The 27,153-nt window shown below is 36.5% G+C and overlaps 1 protein-coding gene across 9 annotated transcripts; it reads left to right on the top strand.

Moving 5' to 3' along the window:
- Positions 1–9,166: 9,166 nt before the first annotated feature.
- Positions 9,167–26,902, top strand: pax6b (paired box 6b). Of its 9 annotated transcripts, XM_077227883.1 has the most exons (14): positions 9,167–9,346; positions 12,690–12,826; positions 15,585–15,654; positions 15,836–15,889; positions 18,518–18,648; positions 18,931–18,969; positions 19,059–19,274; positions 19,595–19,760; positions 22,456–22,614; positions 22,702–22,784; positions 22,887–23,037; positions 24,121–24,233; positions 24,443–24,584; positions 25,320–26,902. In XM_077227883.1, exons 4-14 carry the CDS (start codon positions 15,877–15,879, stop codon positions 25,403–25,405), a joined length of 1,299 nt encoding a protein of 432 aa, XP_077083998.1. In that variant the 5' UTR covers positions 9,167–9,346; positions 12,690–12,826; positions 15,585–15,654; positions 15,836–15,876; the 3' UTR covers positions 25,406–26,902. The 9 variants fall into 9 exon arrangements, with proteins under 9 accessions (XP_077083998.1, XP_077083995.1, XP_077083997.1 ...); XM_077227880.1 differs by lacking the exon at positions 15,585–15,654 and having other exon boundaries at positions 9,196–9,346; XM_077227882.1 differs by lacking the exons at positions 15,585–15,654; positions 18,931–18,969 and having other exon boundaries at positions 9,196–9,346.
- Positions 26,903–27,153: the final 251 nt, after the last annotated feature.

Here is a 27,153-nt window from a genome sequence, read left to right as displayed (position 1 = left end):
TAAAGAATTGAGATAACTGAGTAGGCCTAATAAAGAATCAGCAGCAGTTCGATGTCAACGCGCACAATACGCTCGAGCCTGCGCCAAACTGCACGCGCGTCTGGTAATGCGGTCACACTGGAGGAGAAAATGAAGACAGCTCTTCGGTGGCTCTGACATTTCCTTCTTCTACTGGAAATTAAACTATTATTTACTTTAAACATATCTATCTATCTATCTATCTACATTTAAGTCACACTTCAAATATAGCCTATAATAATTTAGTCGCATTAAGCAACAAAATATTGGACAATTATTTTTCTAATATTTAGAACTTTGCTCTCATGTTTGTGCTGTCTTGAAAAATAGATGTCACTTGATATTTTGTTATGTAATGTAATGACCTTCATACTTTTGGGGTGAAAGATGATATCTTTATTCACCTTCCTGAAATACTTCAAATCCTATTTGCAATATAGTAAATTATTGACTGAACTAAAAATAGGCACCATCAGCTGTCAGTATTCACACTGTGTGTGTGTGTGTGTGTGTGTGTGTGTGTGTGTGTGTGTGTGTGTGTGTGTGTGTGTTTGTAAGTATCAATAATTCTATCATAATTTAATTTCAGAATTACAAAGTAATAATATCATAAACAGAATCTATGTGCAGTAGCCTTCTGTAAGTAGACTTAGTGACCTTTGACCTGGCCCAGTGCATGTAGCTATGAGTATGATGGATTATGCATATAGTATGCTATAAGAAGTTGTTTTGGTAAAGGCTTTTTTATGCGCATATAGTGGTACCATGATGTAGAAATTACATCATCGTTACATCATGGTATGAACTTCAAAGGAAAAGTTCAAAATTCTAAATCTTATAGCACTGAATTCACAGTGCACTAAGACACATGTTTTGAGTCCTTGTTCAATTTTCAAATCAGCTGAACCACAAAATATGAAATGAATTTGATCCAGAAACCACCAGAGGGCGCACTAACACAGCATCAACAAGACCCAAAGGCTCAGATTCCTCACTTCACTACACAAAACTCAAAAGACTCAGGTATGGATGTTTTATGAGACTTATGTATGTATATTTTGCATTTTAAATATTTGCTGCGTAATCTGCAGGCTTACTAGGCTAATAGGCTTACTTTGCTAATCATCTTATATTTGAATCGCATGCCAATTAACTGTAATATAAACCTATTATGGTGTTTGTTACTTTAGCAACTCAATATGTAATGCAGAATAAAAAAATGAAATGCATGAAACTCCTCTTGAAATGCAGCCTAATGAAGGCTCACTAAGCTAAAAAGAGTCAGCTCACTGCTCCAGGGCAACTTTACACCCACGTTGTGTTTTAGTCACCCTGAGAGTCCTGAGAGATTAATCATCCAACAACACCATTGAAGCAGGACAAAAACAAAACAAAAAAACTAAAAGATTCATGGGCAATCAAAAATGGTTCTTAAAGGGCCACATATACCGAAGAGTAATTATGTGAATACTGTTAGATCTCATCATCTAAATGACCTGTGGGAAAAGAGGTGGAATACATAGCCGTGGAGTACAATTTAAATAATCAAATGTTAAAATATTGCATATTCGCGCCATAGCTGCAGGTGTGTGGAAAATATCCTTTTGACAGTAGAGATCCTCGATGCCACCATTATTGCATATACTGTATGTGCATTACAGCATTGATTTCAATATAATTTAGACTAATTAAAAACCAAAATGTATGTTTTAGAGAAATATTCTACGGCCTGTACTGTAGAAGTCTACAAAAATCAAAAAGTACACTTGACATTTCCCCTTTCAAGACATTAAGAAGCAGAAGTCGGATTATTTGGGACAGTATTGAACCTGTTGGAGGCTGAGTTATGCCATCAAGCTAATGTATTGTGACTGCCTCTGGCTTCTGCGACTGAGCCTTACAGCTGTCCCACAATCAATACATGTCACAGAACTATTAGGGCAGTCATGACAGACACCGTAAACCCCAGCCTCCCACTTGGCTATGACAAACCTGCTCAGGTTCTCAAGACTGGGGGGGATTAATCCACTACAAACTTTATTTATACCCCCTAAACCCCCACCCATTTATCTGTGGACGGAGCCCGGTACATCTGCTTGGGGTTCAGAAAGTGTAATTCTCCATTATTGGCCTTTATTCTCTGCGGCCTTTAATTACAACAGTGATTCATGCAAAGAGCAGATGGTACAGGGACAGGTCAAGAAGGACTTCATTGCCTGCATTGTACTGTTGTCCTAGTGAGTTTCAGTATAAGGTTAGATTAAACAGAGGTTTGGTCAGGTCAGGTTTGTGATCTCATCTTCGAAAACAATATAGGTTTTTGAAAATGAGTGGGAACAATTATTGTCTTAAAAAGACCAAATTGTAAAACAATATAAGCGTCTAAAAATGTAACATTCTTTTTAAAATATTTTAATAATAATAATAATAATACGTTTTATTTATATAGCGCCTTTCCAGGGCTCAAGGACGCTTTACAATAAACAAGCAACAATAAAGGCAATGGACAAAGACGGCAGACAAAACAACAGTAAGTAGATGAAAGTGTACAGTAAATGAGAAATTAGGTAGAGGGGGCGGCACCCAGCAGAATACAATCAGATAAATAAATAAATAAATAATAAAAAATGCAATACAACTTAAGAATTATAACATTCAGAAAATAAGTGAGTTTTGAGCATGGATTTGAATTCAGAAATATTGTTAACAGAACAGAGTGATCGGGCGAGAGAGTTCCACATTTTAGGTGTTTTTTTATGTTTTTAAAAGAAGTCTTTTAGAATCACCAATGCTGCATTTAGTAAAACAGAAACATTGTGAAATATTATTAAAATTTAAAATATCCGTTTTCTATTTGAATATTTTTTAAAATGTAATTTATTCTTGTGATCAAAGCTGAATTTTCTGGATCATTACTCCAGTCTGCAGTGTCACATGATCCTTCAGAAATCAATCTAATATCTGGATTTACTGCTCATGAAACATTTCTTATTACTATCAGTATTGAAAACATTTGTGCTGCTAAATATTTTTTTGGAAACCATGATACTTTTTCAGAACTCTTTTATGAATAAAAAGTTAAAAGAGTACAGCATTTATTTGAAATAGAAATCAGTTGTAGCATTATAAATATCTTTACTGTCACTTTTAATCAATTTAATGCATCCTTGCTAATCTAAAAGTATTAATTTCTTTAAAAAACAAACCTTGAACGTATAAATAGCCCACAAACACGGAGAAGGTTACTTTAAAAAGTAGTGCGTTACAATATTGAGTGGTACGATTGGCTCGTACTCCCTAAAAAAAGTAACTAATTGCATTAGTTCCTTTTAATGGAAAGTAATGCATGAAGTTACTTTTGTGTTACTTTTTCTTTCTTTATTTTTGTTGAATATTTTGCATCACTTTACAAGTTACTTGAAAAAGTAATCTGATTACATAACCATTGTTACTCACAATATGTTCTCTCAACAATATACTGTATGTGTATATATATATATAAGGTAGGCCTATATTTTACATTGTAAACATCACAGAAAATGCATGTGATATTACAAATGTTGATATCCTGACCCATTTAGTGCAATAGAAGCAGTAGACACTTTCACTGAAATGAGATTCTCCGAATGAGACAGTTTACCGACCGGATATGACAGGTCTGGATCTGCCCCGGTTTGCAAAATGAGGCCAAAAAACAACAACACCACATCAAATTTAAAACAGTAGAAAAGCATTTCAGAATGTACATATCCTGCATCATGACTCATTGATGCTTAGCATTTCCATTAAAATGAGAAACATGTACAAAAGGCAAAAGAGGCCTATTTTTTCCCCTTTGCATCACTCGTAGGCCTATTCAAGGATGGGTTTCGCACCCAGCAATCAGTTCGATTATCTTAAAAATACACACTGCATGATAGAATGCGTCAGGCAGATGTAAGATGGGATGAGTGGGGTCTCTCCCGAGTCTATTTTCCAGATGGTTTGCTGTTGTTATTGCCTGATTTAGTGTGAGCTGTCGAACACGGAAAGGGTTAGCAACACAGGATCCATTTAAACCTATCACTTGGATCTGCGTTGAGTTCCTCACGCTAGGTGCTCCTTAGTTGTGCCCATGCTTTCGCCCCGAGCGAGAGTATGCTGTCGCATGCCTTAATGGCCCTGCACGTGGCGCGTTATAAATGTGCACGCTCTTGTGAGGGTTTTACTCTGCCACGTTTCATTAATAGTTAATTATTGAGAGTCCCTCATGAAGCACTTTACAGCTCGACTTTGCCATTCACATTTCAGTTTTGTGTCACATAAGACTACAGAACATTAGGCCACAAACATAAACACATTTGGGGGTGATGTGCTAAGAACACTGTAGTAAACAACCAAAAAAACAAACAAACACACACATTTAGCTAGGTATCTCAATGGGAATTGTCATAGATTCCTATTGTTTTACAATAACTAGGCATAAACCTTAAAATACAGCTCTTTGCATTTTAGAGGTGAAAAACTAATAACTTTTGTAGAGATTTTTAGCCATTCTAATCTCAAAAGTATGGCTAGTCAGGACTTCTCACAGACAATGGTTCTCACACTAAAACTGTGATATTTATGATACTCTTTAATTAAGCAACGCCCAATAAATGAACTTTTTTTTAGCATGTTTCTCTATTGTAAAGACATTTTTAAATAAAGCCAAAGCCAGAGAATAAAGAACTATAGCCACAAAGCATCAGGACGCTATGGTTCTAAATACGTAGAACCGTTACTACTTGTAAAGAACCACTAAATAACCATCTTTTTGTGTATGTGTATGTAAGGCTTTTAGCTTTTTGAAGTGCAAAATACTGTACATATATACATATACTGTATATATAACCACAGTATATAACACCCCACCCCCAACACTTGATTAGCCACAAACATATTTCCATCTATCTCTTAGGTCAACACTGCACAGTTAAGTGTTCTTTTGTTTAACTCTAATCTGGCATGGTAACATCATTTGTTAAGCACCACTCAGCGTAAACGCGATATCAGCTTTAAATATGGGCTGGGGGGTAAAAATAGAGGCAATTTATGAATGACTTTGACTGACTCAATGTCACAGCAACCAAGTTTCCTGTTACTATCGTAAGACGCAGGGAGGGAAGTCACACCTGGGCAAGCAGGACCACAGAAAAGACACAAGAACAAGAATTGAACTCGGCTTGGTTTTAAATTATCCAAAATAACTGGCAAACCCAAAAAATACATACTGTATAATGTTCTCAACTAGTAAATCAAGAGAAGTTGAACAAAAATTGGACACAGAATGAATATCTGTAATTATGTACTATGCAATATATTGTACAATAATTATCCGATTAGATATACAGACAGATATATAGAGATGGATGGATGGACAGACAGACAGACAGTTGAATAGAGTGATAGATGAATATATAGAGATGGATGGATGGACGGATGAACAGAATGATATGGATGCATGGATAGATGGATGGATGGACAGATGGACAGTAAGATAGAGTGATAGATATAGAAATGGATGGATGGACAGAATGATATGGATGCATGAATGGATGCATGGATAGATGGATGGATGGACAGATGGACAGTAAGATAGAATGATAGATATAGAAATGGATGGATGGACAGAATGATATGGATGCATGAATGGATGCATGGATAGATGGATGGATGCATGGGAAGACAGTAAGATAGAGTGATGGATAGATATATAGAGATGGATGGACGGACAGACGGACTAATAGATTGATATATGGATGGATTGACAGACAGACAGTTGGATACAGTTATATGGATATATAGAGATGGATGGATGGATGGATAGATGAAGCATTAATATACATATATATTTTATTTGAGGTATTTAACCTCAGGCCTTAACACGGAAATTTACCCCTCCTAATTAATTCGGTGTGTATTTTGAACTGAGCAATACGTTTCCACTAAACGTTATTAAATCGTGGGAAGTGACGAGCTTTTATTTGTGCTGTCAGAGCGTCTGACAGCCTCGTTAGCTCCCATTTCGACCTGTCAGCTCACAGTTTGCCCCGGACACTGAGTCTCCTGTCTCCGTTTACCGTGTTATTGCTGGCAGAACTGCGCAGAGAGATCAATCACGGGCAGGTGTCAATCATTTCATCCTGCGACTACAGTACTTTTCTAAATTAGGATAAAACACTTATACAACACCTGTATACATTTTCCAGGACACATGGGTGCATTGGAGAGGAAATAACTTAATTCGCTAAGAAACACATTGGAACCAGAGAAAAAAAAAAAACTATTGGATGATTTGTTGCAGTTTTACACATTGCAGCCTAAACGAGGAATCATTTCTGGGACGATTGTACAATAAATCTGTTAATTAAAAAACAACTATTGCATTTTTCATCATATAGTTTCCATGTTCAACATATATGATTGTTTTGCGCTTTGGTCGTATAAGCGTATACTGTACAATTGAAGCTTGCGCCGAATCTTTATTCTGGCTGTGCTTTCTGATTGTGGGTCGTATACTCAGGCTTGTCACATTGAGGTAAAGTGAGTTTCTAACATCCAGGGCTTTGCTGTCTGCGCTGGACAAATTGATTGCGATCAGCCTGAGGGAATTCAGCTAATGTCTCTGGGCCGGGGGGTGGACTGCTTAAATTAAAGAGTGGGAGAGATTCACACATATTGCTGAAAAACCCAAATACACATAATACACATCACAAAGTAATCAGCATCTGAGAGAAAACTGGGACGACAAGGACCTGAAGGTAGAGATTTGAGGAGACCTCATATAGCATATATTCATATAATTAAATCTTAATCTCTTTAAGTTATAGTCTTGATGAGAAGGGAGAATTGGAAATATTATAAATGCATAATTATGAAGGAGTGTTCATGCACTTTAGTTCTTTTGAAGCCAAGAGAAAGAGAAAAGTAACTAAGTTTTGCACATTCAAACATAATGACAATGCATAATCCAAAATAATGTTATCTGTAATGCCTGGTCAGTGCTGAACCTGTTTTACTGTGTGTAAGCATAAGAAGTAAACAGAAGATCCATGACAGATTTATGGCCTGTCATTAGAGGTTATTCCAATATAGCAGAACAGAAGGCAAACCGTCTGCCTTTTCAGTTCTTTAATTCTTTAAATGTCGAATCATATCAAAATGAAATCCATAATTTTACGAACAGACAGTCATATTTTAATTTTAGTTTTATAGGTTAAGAAAACTTTGGAAAATATAGTGACTCAAAAATTAACGATATTATTGATGTACAAAAATACCTTAAACATGTCTTTAAAACTTTCTTGAAATAATTATGACGCTAACGTGTATTAGAAGACCAACATCGTATTTTCTTTTTACGTGATGGTGACCACTTTTCAGCAATATGAATGTAAGGACAACATTTCTAAAAACCTGACAGATATTTCGAAAACTGTATTTTACACCCCCATCCCTCCCCCCACACACATTTTTTCAGTAAAACCTTTCTTATTCCGTAAAATAAATAGTTGTGAATACATACATGATTATGTTATTAAGACCACATAGCCTATTGTAATAAAACAATAAAAAACAAAATATTAAACATTCATTAATTTTAATAACGAACATTTCAATTGCTCATATCAGACTCGTTATTGAAATACAACAGCACTTGTTATTGTTGTATAGAAGAGAAATGTAGCCTGTGTGTGTGTGTGTGTGTGTGTGTGTGTGTGTGTGTGTGTGTGTGTGTGTGTGTGTGAGAGAGAGAGAGATAGATAGAGAGATAGAGACAGAGAGTGGGGGGAGAGAGGATGCTGAGAGGCCGGCTGAACAGATTTTCCTTCACGCCTGGTCGGGTTCTTGAGAGCGGGGCGTCGTGGAACAGGGAATGGAGGCACCTGGCCCGGCCGCTGCGCAGCGTCTTCTTTTATTGACCGGATGATAAGCCGTGCGGTTTCCAGCGATCACCTGGAGAACCCTGCAGCGTTGCACGGTTTCTGTGGCCCTTAATTGTGGTTACGTCAAACAAAGGCCTGAATAATGCTCGTGCGCGCCCATACCTGCTCCATAAGTCCAAAAGAACCAACACAACCCATTCATTTCCTGAGAGACACACCACTGAACTGTTGCGCATTTGCGCACTATGGACAGTGACATCTGTACGTCACGTCATATGAAGTAAATGTCATGTTGCGTCACCTTTAGGCTATTATTCCAATGATTTCTTTGTTTAGATGTTGCCCATAATTTCATAAACAGCCTATAGTTATATGCGCAACAGCTTTCCTTTTAGGAAGAATCGAGAAATCAGTCCAGAAATGGTCGAAGACATTAAAGAAAACTATACACAGCTAGGTGGAAACAAACATTTTCACTAAACGCGCTGTTGTACCGGTTAACCATTTGATTTTCCACCTGAATGAGTAGGGTAAATAAGATCTCCGTGACGCCTTGGCCAATATTTGCTTAACAGACGGATAGCAACTCAGGATCAAGAAGAGAGGCTGAATAAATAAATAAATAAATAAAATAAGATTCGACGTTTTAAAGTTTCAAATAATTGCATTATAAAAATAGGCTTTTTGCATATATAGGCTATAGGCTAAAAATCCGTCAAAACTTGTCTTTCTGCAATTACTGAAATATATTAAAGATAATTATTTTTAATGTACTAACTAGAGCCCATGTGCATAAGTGTAAAAATGGGATGATTTCTGAGAACTAGCAAACCATAAATCATTTATTTTTAAAAATTATTTCGTGTTATCAATATAGGTGCGCATTTGAAATATAACATAAACATGATTAAATATGCTATATTTTATTAATATTATCATTACAGTATTAGGTTATTTTAATATGTAGGCTATTTATTATTGATATTACAAAACTGCCTCGCTCCATAGCAAAGAAACTCCCTTCTTTAGGAAACAGAAGAAACAGAAGACAGAAACAGAAGCATATTCTCCTAATTCTTCACTTGAAATATAGGGCAATAATCACGCCAGCTACGTCTTGAAAATAGAGGCTAATGTGAGAGCATGGAGTTCCCCTGATATGTTGCATGCATGGCTGTATGAGAACTATTTTCCAGCGTGACGTAGCGCGTCATCTGACCAATCGCTGACGAGCTGAGGCTGATATTAAGAGAAAGTTTACAGTGAGTGAGGGTTACACCGTTTTTTCATTCTCACTGCATTTCCACTCCAAACGGGATTCAAACGTGACAACACAGTCTGGACTCATGAGATCGTTTTAATTTATTTAATCGCAAGGGCTTGAAACTGAAGGATATTGATCAGAAGTCAGAAATATCCCGGTAAGTTAAGAAATACTGCATGTTTTTCCCACCGTCCTCAGTAAAGCAAATGCACGGCATATCTCCATTAGGAAAATACATTTGATTATCCTATCTTTCATATACGTTTTTCCTTCGGTTTATGTCAAATTTAGAGATATTACTGCTTTTGAAATAGTTATTTTAGTACATATTCATAACATGTGATGAATTAGCCTACGTCAATTCATCAGTGCAGATACAGTAGCCTAAACACGTTACATCAAAACAAAACAAGTTTTTATTAGGCTACATTAAAAGCAGCTTTCCATTTTAAGAACAGTTTTAGCAACGATAGGGAACGCAAATTAACATCAGAAGTAGGCTAAGTGAAAGAACATGTAAAACTAGATCTCCATTTTTGCGACAGCAATTGGAATTAATTTGTTTACTAAATATTCTTCTTATAATAATAATAATAATAATTGTGAAATCGGAGGTGCCTTTTCTAATATTTTACGTTAAACAAGACAGTTTTGTTATTATTATAAAATAATAAACAACAATAAAAGAAAGTAGGCTAAACAATATAAATAATTAACTCGTATATGAAAAACATCAACTAAAAAAAAATAAAAACGTCAGTGGTAAGTAAATTTCTTTGGTTCCCAAACTGTATAGCCTATTGATTTATAAAACAATCTGTCAGCCCGTTCGTGACTTTTTAAATTTTTCATCGATTCACTCTTTCTTTTATATATGTTCTCCTGAAGTATGACGTCAGTCCCATTCCCTCCCCTTGTTCTCCTTTTCTAAAAAGTTTCCTACAGAAACGACGTGACCACTTTGCCCAAGAGCGAAACGGCAATACGAGATTAGGGATTAGCTACTTTTCACGACTTCGTATTAGCAGTTACTAATCCCAATTGGGCTAATTGCTTTGCGTGTAGAATTGCTATCTGCAGGGTCCGTGTGATGTGGAGGGTTTGTATGGCCTGGAGGCTGATGATGCGCCCTGAATCAGACCACTTCCTAAATACACCTCATTAACACGGAGAGGATTTACAATTGATCTAAATGGCAAATCAACAGCCACGGCACAATTACTAAGCTTATAGGGCATTCTTTTTGACGGGTTAGTAAGCAGTGCAGTGTCTTTGCTTCTTTATTTGAAATAAAAACGAACATATATTAAGGTGCATTAGAGTCATCAGAGGATGAAACAGATAAGAAGAGCTAATTTGTGGAAACAAGATACGGCCCATACAGGGACAGTGCTGTTCATCATCCGTTCCCATAAGGCCTTTTTTAACTCCTTGGCAGCGTCGTTTGTCTCCTGGCTTTTTGTGAGACAGTCAGGAACGCAATGGTTCTCAGGAGCTTTTATTCACCTCCTTTATTGACGAGCGTTGGCTTTTTCCTAACTTTGCATACGCCGAGAAAAGTTAATGCAATGGCTATAATATATTTTGTAAAATCCCATCAGCTCAACCGGCTCCCATAGACTCGGGACTAGTTGAATACGGGCGCGGAGGAGTTGCTATGGTATATAGCCTACTGTAAAAAATAATATGATCAATAAGTTATGACAACATATGTATTTACATTGTTCCTCAAAATAAGTTAAGCTTCGTCAACTTTAAAAAAAATAAATTATACAAGCTTCAATTAATTTTTAAAGTCAGTTTAATATAGCCTAATTTAAGTTGAAATGACTTAAACATCCAGGCTGACTGTACCTAATAATTTAAGGCAGCAACAACTTCTTTTTTACAGTGATATAGGCTATATATCCTTTATTTACTGAAAACAGTACTTCACAATATACATTATTTGCTGTTTAGGCATAAGTTTAGATTTCTAAACTATTTTGTATCAGGCAAATATGGGAACATAATATCAAAGTTCGAGACGCAGCGCAAAAAGAATATAGATTTTTTTTCGATATATATAGACAGACACAAAGCCTACTTTGGAAAGAATAGTTGCTTTACAACAAGCCTTTAAATTAGCAAAAATTCAAAACCTAATATTAATTAATCTTGAGCTACAACAAATTCAGCCAGTAGCCTAAGTTCCGCATATTTTTATTTATTTGCATATATGCATCCATTCTCCAAACCGCTTATAGGTCGCGGGCTGTTGCAAACAGAAAGTTGTAAACAGATGTCGTCACTATTTGCGACTCCAATTAACGAGCTGTAAAATTAGTGAACAGTGAACAATTTACAGGGCCACGTGGACACGGAGGTATCCTGCACGCGCAGATACGGTGCAAAAGCGCGTGAGTGTCAACAAAAGCACGTGGAGAGTGTTTGCGTTTGTTTTAGCCAGTTGCACCAGGGACCATTTGCAAGTGCACTTAATGCACAGAGCAAACAGGTTCTCCTTTTGAATTCGCAGCTGTCAACAGGTTGCTTTCTTTTATCAGTGTCATGGAGGGCCAGATCTCTCAGGACTTAAAAGCCCCATGCAGCAAACAAACAATCAATCAGGACTATCCAATAAAACAGATTTTTGCTGTAACACTTAACAACAGTGTCCATACACATATTACGTTCAAATAATTAACTAGGCCTTCTAAAAATTGTAGCTATAACATAGTATAAAAGCAATTTACATTCAATGAAATATTCAATAAAGAGTGATTAGTTGACTAAACTTTAAAAAGTTGAGGAAAGCCGTTGCCTTAAAATTATTAAGTAAATAAACTTCATGCATAATCGAAAAAAATAAGTAATGTGGAATTGTCAAGTTCACAACTTATTTTTTTCAATTAAGCATTACGTTTATTTAGGCTACTTAATAATTTTAAGTAAGTGAACTGAACACTTTTTACAGAATGTGACCCGAGTTACTTATCACACATCGAGGCAAACTAATAAAAATACATAAGACAAAAGAGACACTAAAATGTATTTTCTGAGTGAGCTCAAGCCCAGTGGTGAGATTTAAGCAGTGCATCCAACAGAAACTGAATGCTTACACCACTGCATAAAGCAATATTAAGTGAGTTTGAGAGGGGGCGCTCGGCATTTGCATGCGCGGAATGATTAGTTGGTTCAAAAGTGGCCTGCATGTTTTCTGTTCTGTGATGGCAGAGGGTCACTGCTTCTCTCTAATGGGCCAGTAAAGAGCTGCGACTGGGAACAGACAGACTAAATACATCAGTACTATCACCAATCAGGATAGGTGTGTTCAACTCCGTCTCTCCCTCTCTCTCGCGCGCTCTCTCTCTCCCTCTATGCGCCTTCACTTTCTCACTCTCTCTCACTCACTCACTCACTCACTACACATGCGAGCACACACACACACACACACACACTCTCAATCCCTGAGCAGTCCTGACATCTCCGCTCACTGTCAATCTGTGTCTCATTCGCAGGGAATTTTCCTTCCAGATAGAGGGACGCTGGAAAAACTATATTTTAAGAAGAAATTACTGGAGATCAATTGTTTCTTTCCCAGTTTCACTATTTTGCTCGGAAGGGCTCAGGCGGTGGAGCAGAATGCCTCAAAAAGGTGAGTGCGCATGCTGAAACTTAAAGTTAGTTGTTTGTGTGGGATCCAGTACTATTTTACTGGAGTGATCCACCTTATTGTTATTATTGTTTATATTTATTGACATTAAGATTATTGTTAGGGGTGTTTCCCAAGTCATACAAATAAAAACGTGCTGTTAATAGTTTGTAGGCTAAGTGTAAAACTAAATTAGGCTAAATAAAAATGAACTCTCAGATTATGTTGTATTTTTTCGGACTATTTTTTAGACAGGAAACCGCTTCTGTGTATGGAGAGTAAATATGTATCTGTGAGAGGAAAGAGTTCGAAGTCACATTAGGCCTGAAAAGTGTTTTTTTTTTTTTTTTTTTGCGGAGCACGGGAACGCACTGACCCGTTGAGGAAAGGTGTCAGAATGATTCATCAGCCGAGTGCCTTCTTAAAGATTTCCCTGAATCTCACGAGGACCTGCTTGTTTATTATTATTTGCATAATAGGAATATTCGTATTTAGAGTTTTTGTAATTGGTAAAAAGGAGAGATAATAAAGTTCAATATTTTTATTTAATGCACGCACTTTTCACTTTAAGACTTTCCACATTTGGGTTACAATATATAGCCTAAAAGTAAACATAAGTACATTGCACGAATGAAATGTAATTAATAAAATTATTAGGTGAATAATTATTTTTTATTAGGCTAATTTAAAACCTTAAACAAACCACCACAGATGACTCGTTTATTTTAGCACCCAGCAAATATTCACCAGGCCTACTTATAGAGCATTAGGACGCTCAAGTCCTCATAAACATTCACTAAATAAATGTAGCTACAAAAACACAAAAGATTTCCCCATCGATGGCAGTATAAGATGATTAGGGCATGTTAATGTCAGATCCTTCAAAACTTCCCACTGCGCTTTTGTACACGTACTGATGCATGTCTGCATGTGAATGATGTTTATGGAGAACACTGTTTCCTGAATAAGCATGTTTAATTAAAGCAATTGTAGTTAAGGATTACACAAACGAAAGAAATGCAGATGAGATCCTAGTAAACCTCATAAACAACAACAACAGCCTGTATAGGACGTTAGATAAATCATTAACGGGAACACGCAGAGTCGCAATGCGTGGAGCGAGTGCGAATTAAAGGAGCACAAAACAATTAACATTTGCTGTGATTAAGAGCTATTAAGGTTGTAAAGGTATTTAGAATTTACATTCGGGTTGTAGTTTCCAATTGACTTAGCCTAACTTTTTTAATAATCTTGTCTTTTTTTTAAAAAAGATATACGGCACTAAAACAATTATAAAAAAAATACACACTTATCAAGGCAAATTACAGCTGACAACCTCATGACACATTATATGTAAATAGAATAGAATATGCTTTACTGCTCAGTTTCTGGGAAATTCATCTTGGACAACTATTACACAACATTAAACTCACATAATAAATTACTAATAACCAACAATCCAAAATATATATAAAAAAACAACAATATACCATCTAATTTTTGTAATTCTAGTGAATAGTTTAACCGCAGTTGGCACAACATAATTATATATAGGCTATTTTTATAGGCTAATTAAATAGTCTAATTTTAATTATTTTATATATATATATATATATATATATATATATATATATATAACATAATTAAATTAGACAATTAGGTCTTGTTTGTGGTGGGGAAATTATCCAATGAAAATATAAGTTAATATATTAACAAAAAAATAATTATTTGGAAACAAATCCACAAAATGTATAGGGGAAAAAAACTTTATAAAACTTAAATGAAAATTTTTAGATTGTTTAAATACAAATTTACTGATATGTTAAAGTTTATAACTCTTTTTCAATTAAATTTGAAACTTTCAGCTCTTCAACCTTGGGAAGAGAGCGAATGGAAACGGACACACCGGTATTGTTATTTCAGCGTCGGGAGAGAAAATGAAACGAAAGACTTTCCTTCCCTGGGCCCCTTTTTAGCAGTGTCGCTGAATAGATCCTTTATTGCAATTGTTTTTTCCCCCAATTGAGCACCCTACTGGGCTGTTGCATCCTTTTACAACCCCTAACAACCCACACCCGTTACACAAACACCTACGGATATTTATAACGCGAAATTACTTTTCTATTTCCCCAAACCTCACAAACAGAAACACGCATTGGGGTTCGGGCACCGGGGTCATGGCCGTCAGGAAAGTGACAGTGGATGCTGTGTGTGTGTGTGTGTGTGTGTGTGTGTGTATGGTCGTCTGGGGGGCAGGGTGCCCTCGGCTCTTTGTATTCCGGCAAGTATTGGTACGTTTGGTGGGAGGTTGTGTTGCTAGTTGCAGAGGCCGAGTTGTGATGGCTGGGTTTGGGTATAGAAGGTAAAAGAGGCGCATTGTTGAGCTCCAGCAGGCTTTGTTAGGATCCTCGCACCCCCTCCAGTTCTCACTTTTCAGAGCACTGATGCGAAGTAGACAGCGTGTGTCACTGTACACTTTTGACGGGAAGATCTAAAGAGGAAGGTTGAACATATTTTACAGACCACCAAGAAATTGAGACGTGATCTCTTCCATTCCATATAGCCCATTAGGTTTGACTTTTCTATAGCCTATTTAAATTCCTCAAATCAATTTCTTCTATTTTAAGTGCAATAAAATAAAACAAAACGGCAGGTGCAAAATGCTGCGTAATGCGATGTACAATTAAAAAACTCTTATATATAAAAAACACGACTCAATACAAGTCATTCGAACTAATATTACTCTTTTGCTCTATCCTAGGAACGATCTAAATAGTCAGAGGCAAATGAAGGGCTAAATTTTTAAACGGACAGTCAACTTCTGTTACCAGGCAAGTTTTTAAAGCTGAAATTCCTCTAGAAAGGATTATTCCCATACATAATTTAACCCCATTATGCGTTGAGATGCCTCGGCCGTGAACGCAACGCCGCAATTGTTGCAGAACTGCAATTAAAAAAAGAAATAAACCTGGATTTCTCAACTAACCCTATTTATTTCTTTGTCATAAATAGAATACCATAACCAACCCACGTGGGAATCAGGAGTGGCGTCCATGATGCAAAACAGTAAGTGCAATTCTTATTAAGCCACTCATGTGTTTTTTCCCCCAACGGCTGACTGTTTTCTTTTCATTTACGATTGAACTTTAATTGCAGTGCATGATGGGAAATTATAAAATAGGTGCTAAAGTCTGATTTATGGTCAAATTAAGAGGCATTAAATATGCGCATTATATATTTCCCCCCACATAAATGATTTCATGTTAATATTTAAAGGAAAAGCCATACGAATACAAACTGCATTTTACATACATGTCGAGCATAAATTAATGAATTGCTGATGGGGGAGGAGATGTTTATTTCAGCTTGAGTTGGTAACAAATAAATGCAGCTCTGGCTGAATTAATGCAGACAATTTGCCAACTTCCACAGACAGTTCCCGCTAATGCATGAACTGGGACACATGAAATAGTTTGATGATTCCAGGATTTGATTTCAAGATTTTTCTGTGCTTGCTTGAGGGGGGAAAAACACGAGTTCTGTTAGTCTGTAAACGGCTTAGCGTCACTTAGATCTTGCATTTGGGTCTGACATAAGATAAATGCTTGGATTAGTTCGTTGAGATTATGTAATGTAATCACATATTGTTCAGTCATATGTAAAACAAAAATTCTGTAGAAAGACCGACCTCAAATAATTAATGGTATAATTTATGTATAGAAAGATACATTGAGAAATTCGTAGGCTATTCATGCACCAGAAAATGTTGTTTAAAAACCCAATTTGGCCTGGAGATTTAGGATTGATGTTTAAAATTCACAACATATGTTTCCCCATTACTAGGGGAGCAATAAAATACAAGTCTCATTATGACTGCCACCAGGCCAGATCTACAGTCCTACACCATGGGGAATTATATGATTATTAAGACTTAACCTTTGAACTGTGAAATGACAGGCCAGGTCATGTTTCTGTGTGATGGTGACATCAATCAAACGGATTCATGGATTCTCATCCTTACGTTCAAGAGTCTATTAAATCCAACTAATCCAGGAATTATTGAAGACAGAGAGGATGGCAGTGGATTATTCCACTGGATTTGGAGGGATTACCACACGTTTGTTGCGAAGTATCAGTGCTTAAATGAATAAGGTTCATTAAAATTAGCCCGGTTGGATGTGGTATTTAAAATGTAGGGTTTTTTCACTGTATTATTTCATATTACTGAATCACCAATAAATTTTAAAGGGTCAGATCAGAAAGAAATGCCTTACTTTCCCTTTTTTTCTCTGGATATTTCAAATTTAGACACTTGCATTTCCCACAATACTCCAGCAGATGTTGGGTTTGTTACAAACAGTACGACAGACTCAAAAAAAGAAAGCTTTGTCAGATTTAATATGTTTAGAAACACGCAAGCCCCTGTCCTCGTGCGTTGCTCCTGTAGCTAGAAATAAAAGCAAGCCTCCCTTGAAGGCAACAAGAGCAGAATCCAATTTTGTCTGATATCCAAATGCAGACAGAAAGGGTCGTTTTATCATGCTACTATTTGTCGTGACGATGCGTTTTTCAAAAGCAGAGCAGTGTCATATAAAGTGACAGTCCTGCCACAAGTACTTCAGCTGATCTTTTCAATGAGCCTTCCATGCATGATCCGAGGCGACCTCCGCCTATTTCCAGAAATTAAGCTCAAACTTGACGTGCAGCTAGCTTTATTCTAAAGACAAATGTCAGAGAGGCTCATCATATTTTCCCCCCTCTTCTTCTTCTATATTTGGAGCTTATTTATTGCTTAGGAGCTCGGGCTCCTGCAGTCAGATGAGAGAGGAGCAGAGAGCTAGAGCACACACACTCCGGGGAGGCTTTTCGTAGGGATTCGCCTCTGTTTTTTTTTTTTTTTTGCTCGCTTTGAATTGACTTTTCACTGGACTATCACATCGCATCAAAATACACTGAACTGGTATGCGTTTTTCATATTCTTCTGAGACAGTGCTCATGTTTGCAGTGTATCTAATATCGAATTATTTTGCACATTGCTATTTTGACAGAAAGCACTGTTACGTATGCTTTGCGATAATTGCTCTCTTTCTGTTGTTCCTCAATGGCGATGTGTGCGCTTATTTATTAGGGATTTGTTAGTCTGGTGTGAATGAGAGTTTCCAAACACTGACGCACGGTCTTGTGTAAAGCTGTTCTCTTGAGGACAATTTGATTATGAAAATTTCAGTTCACTTGAATGGAGATGTTCAGACTCAGAGGTCATTTCATCAGTCGATTCTGTGTGTTTGTTGATTGATTCGAGTCTAGTGCATGACATTCCAGTGTTGATTTTGTAGGGCACAATGAGCTGTGTAACAGCATTCAAAACTTGTGGTAGCTTATTAATGATCGTCAGAAAAACTTTATAATTCATTAAAAAAATAATGATACAGTTTCCTTTGTTGGCTCAAGTTGTTGAAGTGTAGAAAGTTCTTGTTACTGATTACACTGACATGTTATATTGTATAACATGGACATTGAAATGTAAAAACTCAGCCTTTTTTCTCTCTAATCTGACTCGGGTCGTGAGTAACGCCGATCAAAGAGAAGCTCCAAGAAGTGGAGCTTTATTCTGGACAATGGGACACCACCCATTGAGGGAATGTTTTCGAGGGGGAAAGACGAGCCAATTTGTTATGTCTCCATGTGCCACAGGTCACAGTGGCGTCAACCAGCTCGGCGGGGTTTTTGTGAACGGCAGACCGTTACCGGACTCCACCAGACAGAAGATCGTCGAACTCGCTCACAGCGGAGCGCGACCCTGCGACATCTCCAGGATTTTGCAGGTGACCCTGAAGCCCATTAGTACATCCAACAAGCTTTACCGGACCTAGTGAAATAATTATAAAGTCATATCATGGTCACACAATGTCCATGTTACAAAAAGTACAGCTGAATAAAATTAATTACAGCAATAACAATAAAAAAAAAAAAAAAAAATTCAAGATGCTAACCATTTGTATTGCTGAAGCAAACACTCATGTAAAGTGTGACTAATTAGCTCTCAAAACTTTTAAACGTAATGAAATCATCCTAGCAATTTTAAGGCGTATTTTCTGTGTTCATAGACCCATGATGATGCAAAAGTCCAACTGGACAATAAGAACGTAAGCGTATAATTGTTTGAAGTACATTACTTTATTTCAATTTAGTCTTAAATAATGTATGTGAATTGTGTATATTGCTGTCCATTCAGGTGTCGAATGGGTGCGTGAGTAAGATTCTGGGCAGATATTATGAGACCGGCTCCATCCGACCTCGAGCCATCGGAGGAAGCAAACCGAGAGTAGCGACGCCTGAAGTGGTGGGGAAAATAGCACAGTACAAGAGGGAGTGTCCCTCTATCTTTGCCTGGGAAATTCGTGACAGACTACTGTCTGAGGGGGTGTGCACCAACGATAACATACCGAGCGTAAGTGCAAATTTTGATTCATCGGCATCCTTTGATTGTGCAAACGTCATTGTGCACTTCTTATGTAAAAAAAAAAAAAAACACATTTCTTAATAGGTGAATAAGAATGCATATGTAGGCAGATTTATAGATGTATTCTTGCAATTGCAATGCAATTTTGCTAATTATTTAGCATTTATCCAAATTGCTCAAATTTACGGGTATAAATACAAATGGCATTTATGGACAGAGCTATAATGGAACAGAATGAAATAAAATGGCATTTTATGGCTGATGCATTAAAACTGTAATTGACTGACTGCCTTCTTTATACCTTTCAGGTGTCGTCGATAAATCGAGTCCTACGCAACCTGGCTAGCGAAAAGCAACAGATGGGTGCAGATGGCATGTACGACAAGCTGAGAATGCTCAACGGGCAGACCGGCACGTGGGGCACACGCCCGGGATGGTACCCTGGTACGTCTGTGCCAGGACAACCAAATCAAGGTGAGACAGTCTAAAAGTAATAAGAGCATCACTGTCATGAGCAAAATTAGAATAACAACAACATAAAGGCACAGCAGCAACAAAACAACTGAAGCAAAAAATAACTAAAAATAAATAACAATAATAAATATATATTTATAAAATTGTAATATATATTTTATAAATTAATATATATATTTTTAAGATTTTAAAATGTTAATATTATTTATTATAAAAATATATATTATTATTAATATATAGGCCTAGGCTATATATATATATATATATATATATATATATATATATATATATATATATAATTAATATTATTATTATCCCATTTTCTTACTATAATATTCATACTGAAATAAACTATATAATATATTCAATTATTATTTAAAAATATTATATTAAAAAAGTATACTATTCAGTGTATCTATATGTAGTATATAAGAAGAATGTTAATATTTTGTACATATTTTATATTTTTTTAACGTGACAAAAATTCTGCAGTATTTTATTATTAATTCATGGCATTCATTTATTTGTCCTGAAAAAGTGTAGGAAATCTCTTGCAGTCATTAGGTCTATATGTCAATCCATCTGGAGATGCATTAGATGAATATACAGAATCTAGAATTGCGTGCCATTGACATGCTTGGATGAGAAAAGGCCACTCATTAATAGAGGAGTTAGTGCTAATTAATCGCTCATCTCAATACGGCTTCTGTCTGGGTCTTGGATCTGCGTGACTAGGAACAGAGTTTTCGGCGGAGGTGTCCATGCGGGACCACCTGCCCCCTCCCCCCGCCGGTGCCCTCTACATCATTTGCGCCCCATGGCGAGTGAGAGAAAAGCACTGTGCGTCCCGGGACAAAAGATGTTTCTGTCACATGCAAGAATTTGTGACAGGCACAGCTCGGTCTCACTGTAATTGCTCATTAGAGGTTGTTTTTTTGAGGGAGAGAAAGAACATCCACAGGCTTTTGGTTAGAGGAGACAATGGTAAAAAGTTTAGTTGATGAATTGTTGGTTTCTAATCAGGTTGACGAATCCTGCGTGTGGATATTCACAGTATCACAAACACTATCTGACAGCATTGATATTAAATTAGAATGATGCAAGCGATCTTTTTATGTATTCAAGCTGCTTAAAGGGATAATACACCTTTAAAATGAAAATGCTCACTCTCATGTCATTCCAAATGAGACTTTAAAGACATAGTATAGGTTCAGAAGACCTGGAGTTTAGCGCACAAGTATATGGACTATATACTTTTGTTGTTATTTTTGGAGCTTTAATGGCACACTGAATGTTTTTTTTTCTTTTTCTACTTTTAAAACAACAGCATACAGGTTAGAAATGACAATGAGCAGAAAATGATCAAATTTTCATGCCTTGTTAACTGTTGCTTTATTAGCCTGGATAGATTCTGGTCAGATTGGAGAGACTCTTCCAACCCATCCTAACTAAGCAAGCAAGGGTCTTTCAATGGTCATCCCCTGTTGAACGTATAAATCCTAACTGGCGTTTAACAGGGCTGGCCTGGGGTTCTTTGATTAATGACAGTGGTGTGTAGAGGTTAACATACTGAACTGAAAGGTCTGTTGACTAGATCCTTGTGTTATACAATGCTGAGCACTGCATGCCTCTTTTTGTTGTTCCTTTCCAATTGTGCCCTCGGGAGAATTTGAGCCTGACGAAAAAGGCCTGGCAGCCCATCTCTGTCTGCACAGTTTAATGGTTCCCCTCATTCTTCTGCTGGTATTGTGTCATTGAGAAAAGCAGCTCTCTATTCAAGTGTTGGTGGTCACCTCAATAGGTCCCTGGACACCCATACGGTGAATAGCACTAAGAATCCCTATACATTATTTGTGCTGTGTATGAAAACATCCAAGGGAACCTGAGGATGATTCAATGCGTGTCTTTTGGAACTTTGTTACGGAACTATGGAGATAATGCTGACAATTCTTGCCTCAAGTCTTGGGGTGTATTCACACCAAATGCTAATTTTCCATCTGAAATACAAAATAATTTTTATTTTATTTATTTATACTATATATATTTATTTATACATATTTTGTTAGCATACAAAAGACACACACACACACACACACACACACACACACACACACACACACACACACACACACACACACACACACACACACACACACACCTGTAAAGACACACATATGGCACGTTTACATATATATATATATATATATATATATATATATATATATATATATATATAGACATAATGATTTGAATGCATACAAAATATGACTAATAATAAATAAATAATAACATGATTTTTTTATTTTGTATTTTATAATATACTACATTATAAAATACAGAATAACACAATTTAATTATATATAGGCTATATATAATAATTTGAATATAAAATGTATGTAACAAAATATAAATGTATTACATTGCAATAATAAATAAATAAATACTTTGCAAATGTATTATATTTTTTGTCAGTTATTCACATGCAACTCAGCCTAATTAAAATAAGGCTGAAATAAAATAAAATGAACGAAAAACTTTAGATAAAAATTTAAATATAAAAATAAAAGCCAATTCAAAATGTTATTACATGCTATATTATATACATAATACAAAAAATAACACTGATGCAACTCAAGGTAATGCAAAAAGTGGTTTGCGTGATATTTCTAGAATTTTCACCCTTTTTATTTTGCAGATGGTTGCCAGCAGCCGGACAACAGTGGCGAGAACACTAACTCCATCAGCTCAAATGGCGAGGACTCCGATGAGACTCAAATGCGGCTGCAATTGAAACGAAAACTGCAAAGAAACAGAACGTCGTTCACTCAGGAGCAGATCGAAGCCCTGGAAAAAGGTATGCATCAAGTGTAAGAATCACGTCTCCCGTATCCTGCTGAGGTTCAAAGCATAACCTTTTAACCTATTTTCACATTGGTTTTAGAGTTTGAAAGAACCCACTATCCAGATGTTTTCGCAAGAGAAAGACTTGCAGCAAAAATTGACCTTCCAGAAGCTAGAATACAGGTGAGAATATGGTAATAGTTCAATTTTAATACCATGCCATAACTAATGCATGTTCACCATCACTATTGTCTACATCTATGCTGACCTTCTCTGTGCCTGCAGGTATGGTTCTCAAACAGAAGAGCGAAATGGAGGAGGGAAGAGAAGCTGAGGAACCAGCGAAGACAAGCCAGCAATTCCTCCAGTCACATTCCCATCAGTAGCAGTTTCAACTCGAGCGTCTACCAGGCAATGCCACAACCTACCACTCCTGGTAAATGGCAACCTCAATTCATGAGGATTACATATAAGGCATAATGTCTTCACACTAAGTCCAAACTGCATGAATTTAGCAGAAGAACATCCTTTTGGTTGTGCTTATATGCTTTGTGTGACTGTGCGAATGAATATGGTTCTTTTGCCAAACTAAAAAGAGAGAGATTATCAACTGCTCATAAAACATTCACTACTAGGCTTAAGAGATATAACCAGTGTAGATGGAAAGGATCTCAAGCTGACTAGCTGAAGACGTTACTGTAGTTTTACCTATTAATAGACACTGTACTTCCAGCACAGCTACAACAACCATAATGAAATGACCCTTAACAATAGATAATGCTTTACAATGAACTCTGTTAGAGAGCGACATATGGCAAATGATCTGTTCAATTAATTACCTTTCTCACCTGTTGAGTAATAAAAACGCCATTCTCCATGTCGCTTTTACAACATTTCAAATCCCTCAGTTCTCGCCATCTCTGAAAAGCCAAGCTAATGTTGATTCTTGTTTTATTACGAGCTCTGTCGTGTTCTTTCCCTGTGTTTGGCATTGTTTTTTTAAACGGGTGATTCCCCGGAGGTTTGAGATTTAGCTGCTCTAAGTCAACCTTTCTCTTCATTATTACAAGTAACCTCTGCCACTCCCACACCATACAAGCTTGCAAACACAATTGCAAGTAATTGTGAATATGACGAGACATGCAAGGGGCGAATTATGTATGCTCACAATTTCCAGCAAAAACCATCCCGCTATATCTAAATTACAAACACGTATAACAGGTTTACCAAAGTGAATCAGGGTAAGACAACGTTTTGGAAGAAGGATTGATGATTTATTGACTCAATTTAGTTCATTTTGAATAAAAAAGTTACAGTGTACCTTTAACAAACTTTAATTTGAAATGTTGGCTTGGTTTTAAGTTGAAGCATTAAAATTGTTAACTGGAGATAAAGAAAAACTAAAACTGAAATAAAAATAAACCAAAATAAATATTAAAAATATAAGAAATAAAAACGAATAAAATGGCAAAAGCACATAAAGAAATGACAAAAAATTCAACCTTTTCTTTTTTACCAGTGTCCTTCACAGCAGGGTCAATGCTGGGCCGGCCAGACACGGCTCTGACCAACACGTACGCGGGTTTGCCTCCGATGCCCAGCTTCACAATGTCTAACAACCTGCCTATGCAAGTAAGTAACATCATGAACAACTGTTTCCTCCTCTACCCTTGATAACTGGATTAATGTGCTGTGTGTGATGCTCCCTTAAGTGTCTCCCATTCCATCACCCAAGTCAAACTCAAGATTAACCCAAACTCCTCTGTTATAGAAACTACAGTTGTGCCTGTAGATATAACTAAAGCTATATATTTACATACATATATTCTTGTTTTTTATAGCCAAGCCAGACATCTTCCTATTCCTGCATGTTGCCCACCAGTCCGTCCGTGAATGGGCGAAGCTACGACACATACACACCCCCTCATATGCAGGCACACATGAACAGCCAAACAATGGCAACTTCTGGTACCGCCTCAACAGGTAGGCAGAATAAGTTCATTGTGCGATTAACAAACTCACCCTATAGCACATTTATGCTACCGTTCAAAGGTTTGGGGTCAGTAAGGTTTTTGTTTTGAAAGAAATTAATACTTGTATTAAGCAAAGATGCATTAAATTGCATTAAAGATGTTTATAATGTTACAAAACATTTCTATTTCAAATAAATGTTCTTTTGAACTTTCCATTTGAGGATCATGTGACTGGAGTCATGATGCCGAAACGAAGCTTTGACAATCACAGAAATAAATGAAAACCTAATTTGAATATATATATATTCAAATAGAAAACTGATATTTCACAATATTACTGTTTTTACTGTATTTGTGATCAAATAAATGCAGCCTTGGTGAGCATACGAGACTTTCAAAAACGTTTGAACGGTAGCGTATTATGCATACACTCTTTTACCAGTTTGTTCACATTTGTGTATGTATTGTCTGATAGTTCTCTTTACTTTTAAATGCATGATTTTGTGTATCTAAAAATGTGTTCCTTTGTTCCTCACCCATTTCTGTAACATCTTTGTGTTGTTTTTAGCATTAACACTTTAAAAAAATGCCTTTTCAATGTCTAATTTTAATTTCATTACTTCTTTAATCATCACATTTGTGATGATCCTTTGCCCTTCTCAATCTATACAAATTCACACATAACACCAAAGCTTAAAGTTTAAAAAGAAACGTGTTTTGACCTACATTCTCGATCTATTTCTAGGACTCATCTCCCCTGGAGTATCTGTCCCTGTCCAAGTTCCCGGAACTGAGCCAGACATGTCTCAGTACTGGTCAAGATTACAGTAAAGAAAAGAGTTACTTCGCCCTTTGACTTCCACACAGAGACTAAGAGAGAACCTGGACCTCTGCAGCAGTATTTTCACAAACACACAGACAGACACACACAAGCAAACACGAGGACGAGACGGCGTGTGGTCCCTTCCCACAGTCGGAAAACTTTGAGGCACTACCTTTAGGAGGAAAAAACGGACGCTAGAGAGACATGAACGGAACAAAACGCAACAAACCTCTGCTACATCCACTTTTCTCGAACTCCATTTTTTGTTTTTATTTGTGCATTGGCATTTCTATGTAAAGAGGAAACGACAATTTAACAGCCAAAAGATATGTTGGTCTCACATCCATTTGAAACGGCAGACAACAGAACTATATATTGTGACTGTTTTCTACTGAGCTAATATCAGGATTATGGATCAGACTTCATACAGGCCCATATCAAACCAGTGAAGCAGAATCACACCAAGAGGAGGAGCCTATTCATGTACCCACTAGATATTTTCACTTTGGGAGAGTTGCTGGCTATAAGGACGAGGCTCAAATCAACCCGCAACGGCTTCAGTTGATGACACTATTGTATCTACTAAAGGAACAACAGCCATTATGTAAATTACTGAGTACTTTATGATTATGTATAAGGGTTTGTAGATAACTGACTAACTGATTCTGAGGCCGTTTGCGCTTGATAACTTATAATTGTGACGTCAGATGATTGGGAGGTTATAGTACGGTAGACTTTGGCATCAACATAACATTCATCCATTCTGCTACTGTCCAATTGTGAGTATTTGTTTTCCCTATTGGAATTATCGCGGAACATAAATATATTGTTATTTGTATTGCCCCGAGAAAAATAAATCTAATTGTTTTATACAGATTTTCATGCATTGTTAAAAAAAGGCAAACATTTCTTTAGGTCAGGTACAAGTTGTCTATTAGGTATAGTTGTATTATAGTGTCCTACGGTCAAATAATTTTGTGAGACTAGAAATATTTAATTCCAATAATTATGATTAAAAATGCTTGACAGAGTTTTTTAAAAAAAAGCGTAAGTGTTTGGCAGTTGTTTACAAGTACATATCAGACTTAAACCATTGTTGATTGTAAAAACAGACCAAAGCCTTTGTATTTCATCTATTACACAACAATCTTAATCTTTTCTCTTTTTTTATTGCTAGTCTTGTGTTGCTACATTTTGTAAAGGAAAAAAAAACGTCGTTTTACATTCTAGTACACTGGCTTCAAGTATACCTGACTGCGGCTTAATCACGCAGTCCTTTATTTATGATCGACAACCATTTGTGGTTTGAAAAACATGTAGACATCTCTTGAATTCTGCGTTTTTGTTGTGTACCTGAAACATGAACACTTGTAATGGTTTTAGTGTCAGAGCAATGCTTTGGAAAGCGAAAAGGTCTACCCTTTCTTGCAGATATTTCAATTTTATTTTATTTAAAAGCTTTCTAAATGTATTTTGTGAAAACTATTAAAACATTTTGTACAGTATCTGGTTCCGAATTTCCTTTTAATATAACGGACTCCTAATGAAAACGATACATCGTTTTCAAAAGTATTAGTTATAATTGAAAACATGACCACAAACTACAAATTTAAAGACACACCAGCATGTCAAAACCCCTCTCTTCTCTCCACATACCTCATAACCACCAAAGAGCTCGTGAACAAAGGCACCAGCCGACTCCACACAACTCAGACATCACAAAAACACACCACAATAGAAAAGGCCTATGCCATTC

Source organism: Siphateles boraxobius, unplaced genomic scaffold, assembly GCF_051911475.1.
Source record: "Siphateles boraxobius isolate OS27281-9 unplaced genomic scaffold, OSU_SipBor_1 130, whole genome shotgun sequence".
Lineage (NCBI taxonomy): Eukaryota > Metazoa > Chordata > Actinopteri > Cypriniformes > Leuciscidae > Siphateles > Siphateles boraxobius.
Note: the sequence above shows the minus strand (reverse complement) of the source record. Positions and strands in the feature narration are given on the sequence as shown.

Bases quoted from the DNA above. Each gene is read 5' to 3' on its own strand.
- pax6b (XM_077227880.1), top strand. The intron at 22,785-22,886 runs GTGAGAATATGG...CTGTGCCTGCAG, and splicing joins TTCCAGAAGCTAGAATACAG to GTATGGTTCTCAAACAGAAG. The intron at 24,234-24,442 runs GTAAGTAACATC...TGTTTTTTATAG, and splicing joins CTAACAACCTGCCTATGCAA to CCAAGCCAGACATCTTCCTA.